Raw genomic sequence first — 14,099 nt, 5'->3', positions numbered from 1 at the left:
AATTGTGGTAGAAGATTCCTTTTAAGAGAGATTGTAAAGGTGGCCATATATCTTAGATAGTTGTTGGCCGAACACTTAAGGCCACGTCACACTAAGCAACATCGCTAGCAACATCGCTGCTAACGAACAACTTTTGTGACGTAACAACAATGTTGCTAGTGATGTCGCTGTGTGTGACATCCAGCAACAACCTGGCCCCTGCTGTGAGGTCGTTGGTTGTTGCTGAATGTCCTGGGCCATTTTTTAGTTGTTGCTCTCCCGCTGTGAAGCACAGATCGCTGTGTGTGACAGCGAGACAGCAACAACTGAATGTGCAGGCAGCAGGAGCCGGCTTCTGCGGACGCTGGTAACCACGGTAAATATCGGGTAACCAAGAAGCCCTTACCTTGGTTACCCGATATTTACCTTCGTTACCAGCGTCCCCGCTCTCACGCTGTCAGTGCCGGCTCCCTGTTCCCTGCACACATAGCCAGACTACACATCGGATAATTAACCCAATGTGTACTGTTACGTGTGCAGAGAGCAGGGAGCCGGCACTGGCAGCGTGAGAGCGGGGACGCTGGTAACGAAGGAAAATATCGGGTAACCAAGGTAAGGGCTTCTTGGTTACCCGATGTTTACCGTGGTTACCAGCCTCCGCAGAAGCCGGCTCCTGCTGCATGCAAACGTAGCAGGTACACATCGGGTAATTAACCCGATGTGTACTGTGGCTAGGTGTGCAGGGAGCCAGCGCTAAGCGGTGTGCGCTGGTAACCAAGGTAAATATCGGGTTTGTTACCCAATATTTACCTTAGTTACCAAGCGCAGCATCGCTTCCACGCGGCGCTGCTGGCTGGGGGCTGGTCACTGGTTGCTGGTGAGATCACCAGCAACTCGTGTAGCGACGCTCCAGCGATCCCTGCTAGGTCAGGTTGCTGGTGGGATCGCTGGAGCGTTGCTTAGTGTGACATCTCACCAGCGACCTCCTAGCAACTTACCAGCGATCCCTATCAGGTTGGAACGTTGCTGGGATCGCTGGTAAGTTGTTTAGTGTGACTGGGCCTTTATTCTACCACCAGCCTTTCCTCCATATAAACCATACACATACACACTTGTACAAATATAGGCAGTTCTTCACCCCCCAGTAATGTAAACAATGATCTTTGTCCTGTATTATACATATATGTGGTAATGGTGTAAAGTTATAAACTGTATTTATTAGTTAGATAGGCATTAGTATAAAGTTAGAAATGTTGCCATCAAGTGGCTATTTTAGGTAATGGAAACGCAGGACACCATAGTAGTAACGTTGTAGCTATGAATCTACATAGGATAGGGTTAATGATAATAAGAGGAGGGGAAAGAATAATAAAAGTGGCCATCTTAGGCTGCTTTCCCACTTCCGTCTTTTTAGATCAGTCACAATCCGTCTTGTGACTGATGCGACTGAGTCATCGCAGATATTGGCAAAACTGATGCGACCAATCCTGTGAAAAAACGGATCCGTTGTACAATGTTTTTTAGGCAGCAAAGGTTATTTGCCATGGAAAACATATGTGAATCAAATCCGGGGAAGAGAGAGAGAGAAAGAGAGAGAGGAAAGAGAAAGAGAGAGGAAAAAGAAAGATAAAGAGAGAAAGAGAAAGAGAGAGAGAGAAAGAGAAAGAGAGAGAGAGTATTTTTGTAACCAGAAAGGAATTTACACATTGGAGCATGCTCGGTTGCTAAAAGAAGGATGCGTCACCAGAATCCATCATTTGACAGATTCCGACGCCCATAGGCTTCTATTATAAAACACGATGGACGGTGACAGATCCATCGCAAAATGGATAAAACGCAAGGCCATCAGTCACAATCCGTCATTAATACAAGTCTATGGGGAAAAACTGAATCCTGAAAAAGAAGGAAGTGTGAAAGCAACAGACTAGGTTCGAACAGGACCAGGAGAAGACATGGCCCTAGGTGCACGGGCTGGTCCCGGAAACGGAGGCCACCTCTAGAAGTCTGGAGTCTATGGCTCACCCCGGTGGGCTCGGTTAGGCCGTCCCAGAGGTAAAGGACCAAGATTGGCAAGAGGGACACAGAGAGAGTCTTGGAATACCAAGGGCTACGTCATAACAGTGAGGGAAACTGACGGAGAATACCAGGCCACTATACCCATATTGGGAGGCTTAGGTGAAGGGAGAAAGACCATTCCCCCAGCAAGGGTTAAAGGATGTCAGTTACCTTGCCTGCCATGAAGGTGTTACGAACAAATGAAACGAGCATGGTTAAGAAAACCCTGGTGTGGCATGGTTTCTTCACAGCGGTGTCTGCATCTGTGCACCAGAAGGTGAATGGAGACCCAGGAAAGCAAGCAAGTCTCAAGCACCCCACACAGAAATGTACCCACACAGGGATCCCTAAGAATAGGAGCACAGGGAACGAGGGGCCTGCATATATATTCAGGGATGGGGCATAAATGGCTGCTGGAACCCTCTTCTGTGAAGATATAAGAATTTTACAGATACAATATTCCTCACACGTGTTTGCACTGACATCTGAAATTGAAGGAGAGTTGAGAAACCTCAAAACACATTTGATGGATGGGCAATACAAATACATTTGGCATGTCCAGTGGACTGTCATCTAATGTATATAGTAGAGATAGATGAGAACAGGTTTTGAATGCCGCACTATCACAGGAAATAAGAAATAACGTTTGGAACTCCATTCTATGTCTGAACTGGGTGCAAAAACCTAAAAAACATCACTATGGGGAGATAAGGTATGCACACCAGTGACTATGTAAGGGGAATACATGGAATAGCAGAAACTGCTGTGTGAATACTGACATGAAAAATTCAATAGCTATATGTACGAATGAAATGTGGAAAAATGGAACCTGCATTACTGCTATGAATATATGAATAAAGAGAAATTTAGCTACTGAATTGATCAATGCAATAGAGCCCCAACACTACGCCAAAGTATTTCTCTACGTTGGGGTCCCTAGCTATTTTCATTTGGGAACCCTCCCCATACACACCTATTGCCAATCCACATCGTATATATAGCCTGGGTCTCAGCTTCCCATACACGGTAAGTTTTTTAACTGCATGAGAGGACACACACAAGCTAGGGACCCCAACGTAGAGAAATACTTTGGCGTAGTGTTGGGGCTCTATTGCATTGATCAATTCAGTAGCTAAATTTCTCTTTATTCATATATTCATAGCAGTAATGCAGGTTCCATTTTTCCACATTTCATTCGTACATATAGCTATTGAATTTTTCATGTCAGTATTCACACAGCAGTTTCTGCTATTCCATGTATTCCCCTTACATAGTCACTGGTGTGCATACCTTATCTCCCCATAGCACTATCACAGGAAGCAATGTTGATTAAATATTCTCTTTATTCATGTGCAGGTCAAGTCAACGCGTTTCCCAGGTCACAGCCTCCTTCATCAGGACTACAGAGAAAATCAACAATACATGGAGCTGCTACAAGGCCCCTATACATACCCGTGATGTCATATGATCGTCTTTAGATCAGCCCACCTGTTTTTCAAAAAAATCAGCGGGATTCTATTACACAATAGCAACTGAAATGTCAAATATTGCAAGATATAAAAAACACAGAAAGACAATGTCCCGACTCCCAATGAGTAAAAAATTTAAATTACATCATCACATTAAAAACAATTATATTCAAAAAAAATGGAAAAAAGAAGCAAACAGAAAAAAGTAAAAAATAAAGAAAAAAATATTAAAAAAATAGAGAAAAATTAAAGCGGGCTCAAAGCTTCATTGGTATGAAGACATGATGTCCAAGTGTGCAGTATATTCTCTCCTCCACCCAGGAACTATATACTTAGTCTGAAACCATAAGTGAGCATATGATTAATTCAATGAATAAATATGTGTTAAATATGTGTGATAGAAGTTTTGTGCAAAAAATAAAAATAAATACATTTTGGACTAAGTATATAGTTCCTGGATGGAGGAGAGGATATACTGCACACTTAAACATCATGTCTTCATACCAATGATCTAGGTTCGAACCTGCTTTAATTTTTCTCTATTTTTTTTTTATTTTTTACTTTTTTCTGTTTGCTTTTTTTTCCTCCATTTTTTGAATATAATTGTTTTTAATGTGACATAATTTAATTTTTTTACTCTTCGGGACATTGTCTTTCTGTGTTTTTTATATGACATTTCAGTTGCTATAGTGTACTAGAATCCCGCCGATTTTTTTGAAAACCAGGCGGGCTGATCTAAAGACGATCATATGACATTAGGGGTATATAGCAGCTCCATGTATTGTTGATTTTCTCTGTAGTCCTGATGAAGGAGGCTGCGACCTCGGAAATGCGTTGACTTGACCTGCACATGAATAAAGAGAATATTTAATCAACATTGCTTCCTGTGATAGAGCGGCATTCAAAACCCGTTGTCATCTATCTTTACCACTGCTTCCCCGGGGCTGCTGCTATCACAATTTCCATGTTACAGCTGTTGTGACTATCACAACTCCATCAGGTGAGTGGGTTCAAGTACATTTTTGACCTGACAATTATATTGGATAAGACCCTATTGTGCTATATCTCTCCACAGTTTCTTTTGCATCTATTGTATATGACCAATTTAAGATCCTGGCAATTGCAATGCCACAAAACAGACCGTGATTCCAGCGATGTGTCACTTACTTGCTGGTCTGCTAGCTGTCATTTTGATACAATCACTATTTCTTTGCTAAAGATGTAGAAATGCTCAGAATGCTGAGCCCTTTATAATCCCACCCATACTACTGATTGGCAGCTTTCTGTGTACAATGTATATTGACCGAGAGCTGCTAATCAATGATGGGGCGAGGTTACACAGAGCACCAGACACCTAGTCCTGTAGGGATAATCTCATGATAAAACCCTGATGTTAGTGACACGGTAACACAGCTCAATAAGTGACACATTATTATTATTTATTATTTTAGCGCCATTTATTCCATGGAGCTTTACATGTGAAGCATCACTGGAATTAGGGAGTCTGCCCTTACATCATGCTGCTCTCAGATTACATTGCAATATTGTGATGACAGATGCCATTTAATATTGTTTCTAAACTGTATACAAATATGATCTGCAACATATAATATTTCAGAAACCAAAGGGGACGACTTACCTCTGAACATTACATGCATTGTATTATGCTAATAAGTGCTGTTTTTTTTTTTTTTACTGTTCTATACATTTATTTCCCTCAAATACCTATTCGGACATTAATCAAAAAAGATGTCCCCATTAATACAGAAAGTAACCATATACTAGAATTAATCTGAAGCATAATAATACGATCCAAGAAAAGATGATGAGAGCGGCCAGTAGCATGAACAACACTGACATCTTGTGGTGTTTGAGGCTAATGCATCTTGTTCATTGTGATAGGCTGTATGATACATTGAATAAAAATACGCAATGCTTATACTGCTATAGCAGTGCTGAATTAGCATGTGGATGTTCAAGCTTGTGTGAGGGTAATGCAGTAAGTAGGATCATACTACTACTAATATAAATTGATTCTATAATTTATGTGGCGCTATTTCTGGTTTACAAGGCAAAAAAGGTAAGAGTCAGGGCTAATTGGGAAATTGCCCAGGGCCTCCAGCCTATACAAGCAGAGGCAGCACTGATGATACCAGTCCTGCAGCATTAGTGCAGTTCCCAAGTTTAGAAGTTTAAAGTGACCTTTGATGACATTATGGCCATGTGACCAATGGTGTGTAACATGCAGTGTGTGCTTAATATGCAGTGTTTGTTAAACATGCAATGTGTGTGTGTGTGTGTGTGTGTATAACATACAGCATGTGCGTGTGTGTGTGTGTGTGGGTGTGTGTGTAACTTGCTCTGTGTGTGTGTGTAATGCGATCAACAATTCAGACTGCATCATTAATGTAGAAATGAATTTGAATATTGTTTCAGCAATTGCCCACAAGGGGGCAGTGTCAGACTGTGCAATCAAAAACACAGAGGTGGGAAATCCCCTACCGCAGCTTGTGTGTTTAGACCAGGAAGAAAAAGTGCGGGAAGGTGGTTCAGCTCCAGAGCTCAGCCAGAGGAGAGCTGCGTGTGGTCTTCCTGAACAGAGGGCTCTTTTGCCACCGGAGTCTTGGAGGAATCACCCTGTGGAAGTGGTTTCTGCCATTCCCGGTCTGCAGGACTTTGTTTTCACCAAGGATCTAACCGGACTGCAGAGCATCGCACCCTGAGTGCAAGTGCAGGGGGCTGTGACCTCCCTTCTTCTGCTCGGCATGCCCCGGGACTAAAAGACTGACTAGAATCCGTTACCAGCGGGGGAAGATCAAAGGAAAAGACCGAGGAGCTGCATCCCTTCAGCGCTACACCGGGACCCATCATCGTGAGACTCCAGGCCTGCGACGTGGGAGCGGCATCTTCTTCCGGGATAGACTGGTACGTGATTGTAGGGAAAGTTAGGGAAAGTTGCCGCCATTTCTTTGTTGTTTTTTTTCTTTTCTTCTTGCTGCGTACCCGGAAGGAGTGAAAATCCGGGGACTCCACTATACTCATGTGCGCAGATAGTTCGGTTGATTGTATTATAAATATGTTTCCTAGTAAAGAAATGTTACTACCGGTAAAATCTGAGTATGGGGATTTTGTTGGAATAGAGCATACACACACACCCGCGGCCCTACCACCGGTCGCTTCATGTGGCGTAGTCGGTAGGATGTGTGACCAACAAAAGCAACACGGCTAACGTGAGCGTTGACCTAGAAGCCGGGACACAGCTCGCCCGAGTCTACGCTCTAACCGAAGAGGTGAACCTTATGAGCCCCCTCCAGTTTGTACCGTCTACAGAGGGAGATTGGACAGTGACGGTCTCTGCCATGGCCGCTGTCGCGGGTAACACCAACGCGGGGCGAGAACTACGAGAGAAGTGTCAGTTGGACGTATCCCAATACTCCAAACGGGAGGTGTCCCAGGTGGAAGAGCTACTTCAAGAGCATCAGGCGTCCTTTGCCCGGCATGACACCGACTTTGGGTGCACCATCAGTATCAAGCACGAAATCCCCACCGGTGACACTGCTCCTATCCGTGAAAGGTACCGCCAAATTCCTCCCCAGCAATACCAAGAAGTGAAAAATCTCCTGAATTCCATGTTACACACGGGAGTGGTACGAGAAAGCCAGAGCCCCTGGGCGGCACCGGTGGTGTTAGTCAAGAAGAAGGACGGATCTCTGAGATTCTGTGTGGACTACCGCCGTTTGAATGCTTGCACCATCCGGGATTCGTACCCTTTGCCAAGGATCGAAGAATCCCTGACAGCCCTGAAGAAAGCCAAATACTTCTCTTCGTTGGATCTGGCCAGCGGATATTGGCAGGTACCTATGCATGAGAAAGATAGAGAGAAGACTGCTTTCATCTTACCCATGGGCCTGTACGAGTTCGACCGGATGCCCTTTGGTCTGAACAACGCGCCGGGGACTTTCCAGCGGCTGATGGAGCGCTGCTTGGGAGACTTCAACTTCGACTTCACCCTCATCTACCTGGACGACATTGTAGTCTATTCGGCCACATTTGAAGAACACCTGCAGCAGCTTGGCCGTGTGTTCAGTAGGTTGAGAGAACAAGGCCTGAAGTTGAAACCCAGCAAGTGCCGTCTTCTGCAGCCCGAGATAAATTACCTGGGCCACCGGATCTCAGCCGAAGGTGTCCAGCCATCTTCAGAGAAGATAGCCGCCGTACGGGATTGGCCGCAGCCCACAAACGTCAAGGAGGTCAGGGCTTTCCTGGGGTTGGCCGGCTACTACCGCCGGTTCGTCAAAAACTTCGCCCGACTTGCTGCACCCTTGCATGACCTGCTTCGAGGGACCACCAACAGCCCCAGAGGATGACCCATCAGCTGGGGACCCAGCCAGGAAGAGTCCTTCCAAGCCCTAAAGGGTGTCTTAACGTCTCCCTCCATCCTGGCATATGCGGACTACAACCTGCCCTTTCAAGTACACACCGATGCCAGTCTACAGGGTCTAGGGGCAGTACTTTCACAGGTACAAGAAGGCAACGCTACCAACACGACTGACGTCACGGACGTTTCCCAGCATAGTGATCACGTTGACTCTGAGACCGGTGACCCACCTACACAACCCAGTTCTTCCCCCAGAGTGCTGACTGAAGTGGGGCGTAAAGACAGTGACAGGGAGGGGAACAACCGAGCCTTGAGACGCACTGACCGCACCACTGCTGGGATCCCGCCCGGGCGGTCTTACAGGGACCAGTATGTATGGCCCACTTCTCAACCAACCCCTGTGACATCTGCAGTCATCGCTGCCTGGGAACCGACGGTAGTTGACAGGGACTGCCAACCTTTAAGTGGGGGGTATGTAATGGGATCAACAATTCAGACTGCATCATTAATGTAGAAATGGATTTGAATATTGTTTCAGCAATTGCCCACAAGGGGGCAGTGTCAGACTGTGCAATCAAAAACACAGAGGTGGGAAATCCCCTACTGCAGCTTGTGTGTTTAAACCAGGAAGAAAAAGTGCGGGAAGGTGGTTCAGCTCCAGAGCTCAGCCAGAGGAGAGCTGCGTGTGGTCTTCCTGAACAGAGGGCTCTTTTGCCACCGGAGTCTTGGAGGAATCACCCTGTGGAAGTGGTTTCTGCCATTCCCGGTCTGCAGGACTTTGTTTTCACCAAGGATCTAACCGGACTGCAGAGCATCGCACCCTGAGTGCAAGTGCAGGGGGCTGTGACCTCCCTTCTTCTGCTCGGCGTGCCCCGGGACTAAAAGACTGACTAAAATCCGTTACCAGCGGAGGAAGATCAAAGGAAAAGACCGAGGAGCTGCATCCCTTCAGCGCTACACCGGGACCCATCATCGTGAGACTCCAGGCCTGCGAAGTGGGAGCGGCATCTTCTTCCAGGATAGACTGGTACGTGATTGTAGGGAAAGTTAGGGAAAGTTGCCGCCATTTCTTTGTTGTTTTTTTTCTTTTCTTCTTGCTGCGTACCCGGAAGGAGTGAAAATCCGGGGACTCCACTATACTCATGTGCGCAGATAGTTCGGTTGATTGTATTATAAATATGTTTCCTAGTAAAGAAATGTTACTACCGGTAAAATCTGAGTATGGGGATTTTGTTGGAATAGAGCATACACACACACCCGCGGCCCTACCACCGGTCGCTTCATGTGTAACATGCAGTATATGTAGGTGTATATGCATGTGTGTAACATACAGTATTTGTGTAACATGGAGTGTGCCTATAGCGGGCTTTACACACTGCGATCGTACCCGCCCCCGTCAGTTGTGCGACACAGGCAAATCGCTGCCTGTCGCGCACAACCTCGCTTACCCCCGTCACATGCACTTACCTGTCCTGCGACGTTGCTCTGGCCGGCGATCCGCCTCCTTTCTAAGGGGGCGGTTCGTGCAGCGTCACAGCGACGTCACACGGCAGGCGTCCAATAGAAGCGAAGGGGTGGAGATGAGCTGGACGTAACATCCCGCCCACCTCCTTCCTTCCGCATTGGCGGTGAAGGCAGGTAAGGAGATGTTCCTCGCTCCTGCGGTGTCACACACAGCGATGTGTGCTGCCGCAGGAACGAGGAACAACATCGCTAATGAGAGGTAAATCATTTTTTGTTTTAGGACGACCTCTCCGCTTTTGCCGCTTTTGCGATAGTTTTAGGTCGCACATAACTGTTACACGCTACAATATCGTTAATGACGCCGGATATGCGTCACAAACAACGTGACCCCGACGATAATTCATTAACGCTTTAGAGTAGCATGCAGTGTGTGCATATGTGTAACATGGAGTGTGCATATGAGTAGCATGAAGTGTGTGTATGTATGTAACATGGAGTGTGTGTATGAGTAGCATGCAGTGTGCGCATTTGGGTAACATGGAGTGCGTGTATGAGTAGCATGCAGTGTGCGCATATAGGTAACATGGAGTGTGTGTATGAGTAGCATGCAGTGTGCGCATATAGGTAACATGGAGTGTGTGTATGAGTAGCATGCAGTGTGCGCATATAGGTAACATGGAATGTGTGTATGAGTAGCATGCAGTGTGCGCATATGCGGCCCCTCAGGCTGCTTCGTGCGGCCCCCAGGCCCGTTTCCCTGTTAACTATCGCGGCCGGTGCAGGGGCCGAAGCCACTGCCTGCACTTTGTTAGATGAATGTTTGCCGGCGCTGATCTCTCTGAGTCAAGGGGTCTGCATGTGCAGCGCTGGCAAAACAATCATCTGACAGAAATCACTGACAGTGGCTGCGGCTTCTGCACCGGCCACGATAGTCATCGGGGGCACGTGCCTGGGGGCCACAGGAAGCAGAGATGAGGCAGCCGAGGGAACGCAGGACAGGTGAGAAGAATGGTGTTTTTTTTTATTGTGTGTGTATGTGAAGCACGGCACATTAACCCCTTAGCAACCTATGATGTACTGGGTACGTTATGGCTCCCTGGTACTTAAGGACCCATGACGTACCCAGTACGTCATGGCGAAATTGCGGCATCGGAGCCCCGGTGGCTGCGATCGCTTTGCATTGCAAATACCTTATATTCGGGGAGGAGGGGACCTCAGGAGAGGTGGTGTCTCCTTCCCGGACCTACGGAGGCTGTGATTGGCTGTGCTTGACTGGCTGAGCGGCGTTCAGCCAATCAAAACCAATGTAATGTTTCAGCCGTTGAAAATGGCTGAAACATTGAAATCCAGCCATATCAGTGCAGCTGTAGCCTTGTGACCAATCTCTCCAATCACTGTGGATCTGGGGCCGGAGACCACTCCCCTCAGCTTCACTCCTGCGTCTGTGGAAGCTGAGGAGAGCGATCAGTAAGTTATAGCCACTGACCCCTTTCAGCCTCTGCCGCCACTGCCCCCCCCCCGAACCATTGCTACAGGATGGGGACATTACTATAGGATGACGACAAGGTGGGCACATGACTATAGAATAGGGACAAGGTGGGCATATGACTATATGACTATAGGATGGGGACAAGGTGGGCATATGACTATAGGATGGGAACAAGGTGGGCACATGACTATAGGATGGGGACAAGGTGGGCACATGACTATAGGATGGGGACAAGGTGGGCATATGACTATAGGATGGGAACAAGGTGGGCACATGACTATAGGATGGGGACAAGGTGGGCACATGACTATAGGATGGGGACAAGGTGGGCACATGACTATAGGATGGGGACAAGGTGGGCACATGACTATAGAATAGAGACAAGGTGGGTACATGACTATAGAATAGGGACAAGGTGGACACATGACTATAGAATAGGGACAAGGTGGGCACATGACTATAGAATAGGGACAAGGTGGGCACATGACTAAAGAATAGGGACAAGGTGGGCACATGACTACAGAGTAGGGACAAGGTGGGCACATGACTACAGAATAGGGACAAGGTGGGCACATGACTATAGAGTACGGACAAGGTGGGCACATGACTATAGAATAGGGACAAGGTGGACACATGACTATAAAATAGGGAAAAGGTGGGCACATGACTATAGAATGGGGACAAGGTGGGCACATGACTATAAAATGGGGACAAGGTGGACACATGACTATAGAATAGGGACAAGGTGGGCACATGACTATAGAATAGGGACAAGGTGGGCACATGACTATAGAATGGGGACAAGGTGGGCACATGACTATAGAATAGAGACAAGGTGGGCACATGACTATAGAATAGGGACAAGGTGGGCACATGACTATAGAATAGGGACAAGGTGGGCACATGACTATAGAATAGGGACAAGGTGGGCACATGACTATAGAATAGGGACAAGGTGGGCACATGACTATAGAGTAGGGACAAGGTGGGCACATGACTACAGAATAGGGACAAGGTGGGCACATGACTATAAAATAGGGAAAAGGTGGGCACATGACTATAGAATAGGGACAAGGTGGGCATATGACTATAGAATGGGGACAAGGTGGGCACATGACTATAGGATGGGGACAAGGTGGACACATGACTATAGAATAGGGACAAGGTGGGCACATGACTATAGAATAGGGACAAGGTGGGCACATGACTATAGAATGGGGACAAGGTGGGCACATGACTATAGAGTAGGGACAAGGTGGGCACATGACTACAGAATAGGGACAAGGTGGGCACATGACTATAGAGTACGGACAAGGTGGGCACATGACTATAGAATAGGGACAAGGTGGGCACATGACTATAGGATGGGGACAAGGTGGACACATGACTATAGAATAGGGACAAGGTGGGCACATGACTATAGAATAGGGACAAGGTGGGCACATGACTATAGAATGGGGACAAGGTGGGCACATGACTATAGGATGGGGACAAGGTGACCACATGACTATAGGATGGGGACAAGGTGGGCACATGACTATAGGATGGGGACAAGGTGGGCACATGACTATAGGATGGGGACAAGGTGGGCACATGACTATAGGATGGGGACAAGGTGACCACATGACTATAGGATGGGGACAAGGTGGGCACATGACTATAGGATGGGGACAAGGTGGGCACATGACTATAGGATGGGGACAAGGTGGGCACATGACTATAGGATGGGGACAAGGTGAGCACATGACTACAGGATGGGCACAAGTTGGGCACATGACTATAGGATGGGGACAAGGCTGGGGACATTACTAAAGGATGGGGACATTACAAGGATGGAAACATTACTATAGGATGGGGACAGTACTACAGGATAGGGACATTACTACAAGGGGACAAGGATGAGAAACATTACTTTAGGATAGGGATAAGGCTGGGGACATTACTATAAGATGGGGACAAGGATAGACACATTACTACAGGATGGGCACATTATGATAAGACGGGGACAAGGCTGGGGACATTACTATAGGATGGGGACAAGGTTGGCACATTACTATAGGATGGGGACAGTACTACAGGATAGTGAGATTGCTACAAGGGGACAAAGATGGAGAACATTACTATAAGATGGGGACAAGGCTGGGGACATTACTATGGGATGGGGACAAGGATGAGCACATTACTGTAGGATGGGGACTAGGATGAGGCAAAATACTATAAGGGGACAAGGATGGGCACATTACAACAACAAAATTTCTATATAGTGATAATTGTAACACTATTAGTAACAAGAAAGGGATAAAATATAAAAAATAAATAAATAAATAAGGCATGGCTTTTTTTTTACCATCAATTTTTTTTTCTTATATTTAAACAAAGAATGTGCACCTTTATTATAATAAACAGGTGAAAAATGTTCAAAATCAGTGATCTAAAGGTGTGTAAAAAATATATGGTACCAATAAAAATGTCACTTTGTCCTGCAAAGAATGCGGCCCCCCAAATTATTTTTTTCCTTTGTGCGGCCCATACACCCAGCCGAGTTTGAGACCCCTGTTATATACTGCATTATTCTATATACAGGATGAGCCTGTGCAGTAAAGGAGTTCCACAAAATAAGGAGGGCACTGAAGAGACCATGCATCCAAGCAATGTGCAGTGACGACGACCATACCTGCCAGCAGCCCAATGAGAAGCATGACAATCCATCCTGACCAGGCATCTAGGAGTCCTTTGATGAATTCCCAAATAGATTCTTTGCTCTTGCTGGTAATCTGGAAAATGTGACCACATTATATGTTATCCAAGTAGCGTAATAATTCCTGCATAATCTGGCGAGATATTATACTGAATTACTTCCCTAACAACCTATCAATCTGTTTTTACTTAATTAAAATAGGCCTGATACTCTCTATGGATTAACACCTTATCTTTTTAGGGGAGAAATTTGAAAATGCTGGGTGCATTTTGTCCCAAAACCTTTGCCATATAGATCAGTTACCTATGACCATACATTATGTATCTCTATGGATGATACATCTGTTAATAGCATAGTCCCAAGGGTATAGCCCTTTATATACCAAAAAATGTATTGTATCTGTAACCCAAAGTGAGACTGACGATGCCTATCATCAGACCAGGGATTCTTAAATTGGGCACTGTTCCCTTTTCGGTTTTACTAATCGCTTCTTTCTACATTGTTGTTGAGGTTGGCACTTGAAAATAACTTGTAGCTCCAAAAAGATGGGAACCACTATCAGCTATA

The 14,099-nt window shown here is 46.2% G+C and overlaps 1 protein-coding gene across 1 annotated transcript in view; it reads right to left on the bottom strand.

Moving 5' to 3' along the window:
• CLCN4 (chloride voltage-gated channel 4) overlaps positions 1–14,099 on the bottom strand; it is an 83,534-nt gene that overhangs the window by 54,633 nt on the left and 14,802 nt on the right. The window contains exon 4 of the mRNA XM_075335494.1: positions 13,509–13,608. Within this exon, the coding sequence (XP_075191609.1) occupies positions 13,509–13,608 (100 nt within the window). The remainder of the gene's footprint in view (positions 1–13,508; positions 13,609–14,099) is intronic.

The sequence above is a fragment of the Anomaloglossus baeobatrachus genome, chromosome 2 (genome assembly GCF_048569485.1).
Source record: "Anomaloglossus baeobatrachus isolate aAnoBae1 chromosome 2, aAnoBae1.hap1, whole genome shotgun sequence".
NCBI lineage: Eukaryota > Metazoa > Chordata > Amphibia > Anura > Aromobatidae > Anomaloglossus > Anomaloglossus baeobatrachus.
This window is presented reverse-complemented; position numbering and strand designations above follow the sequence as displayed.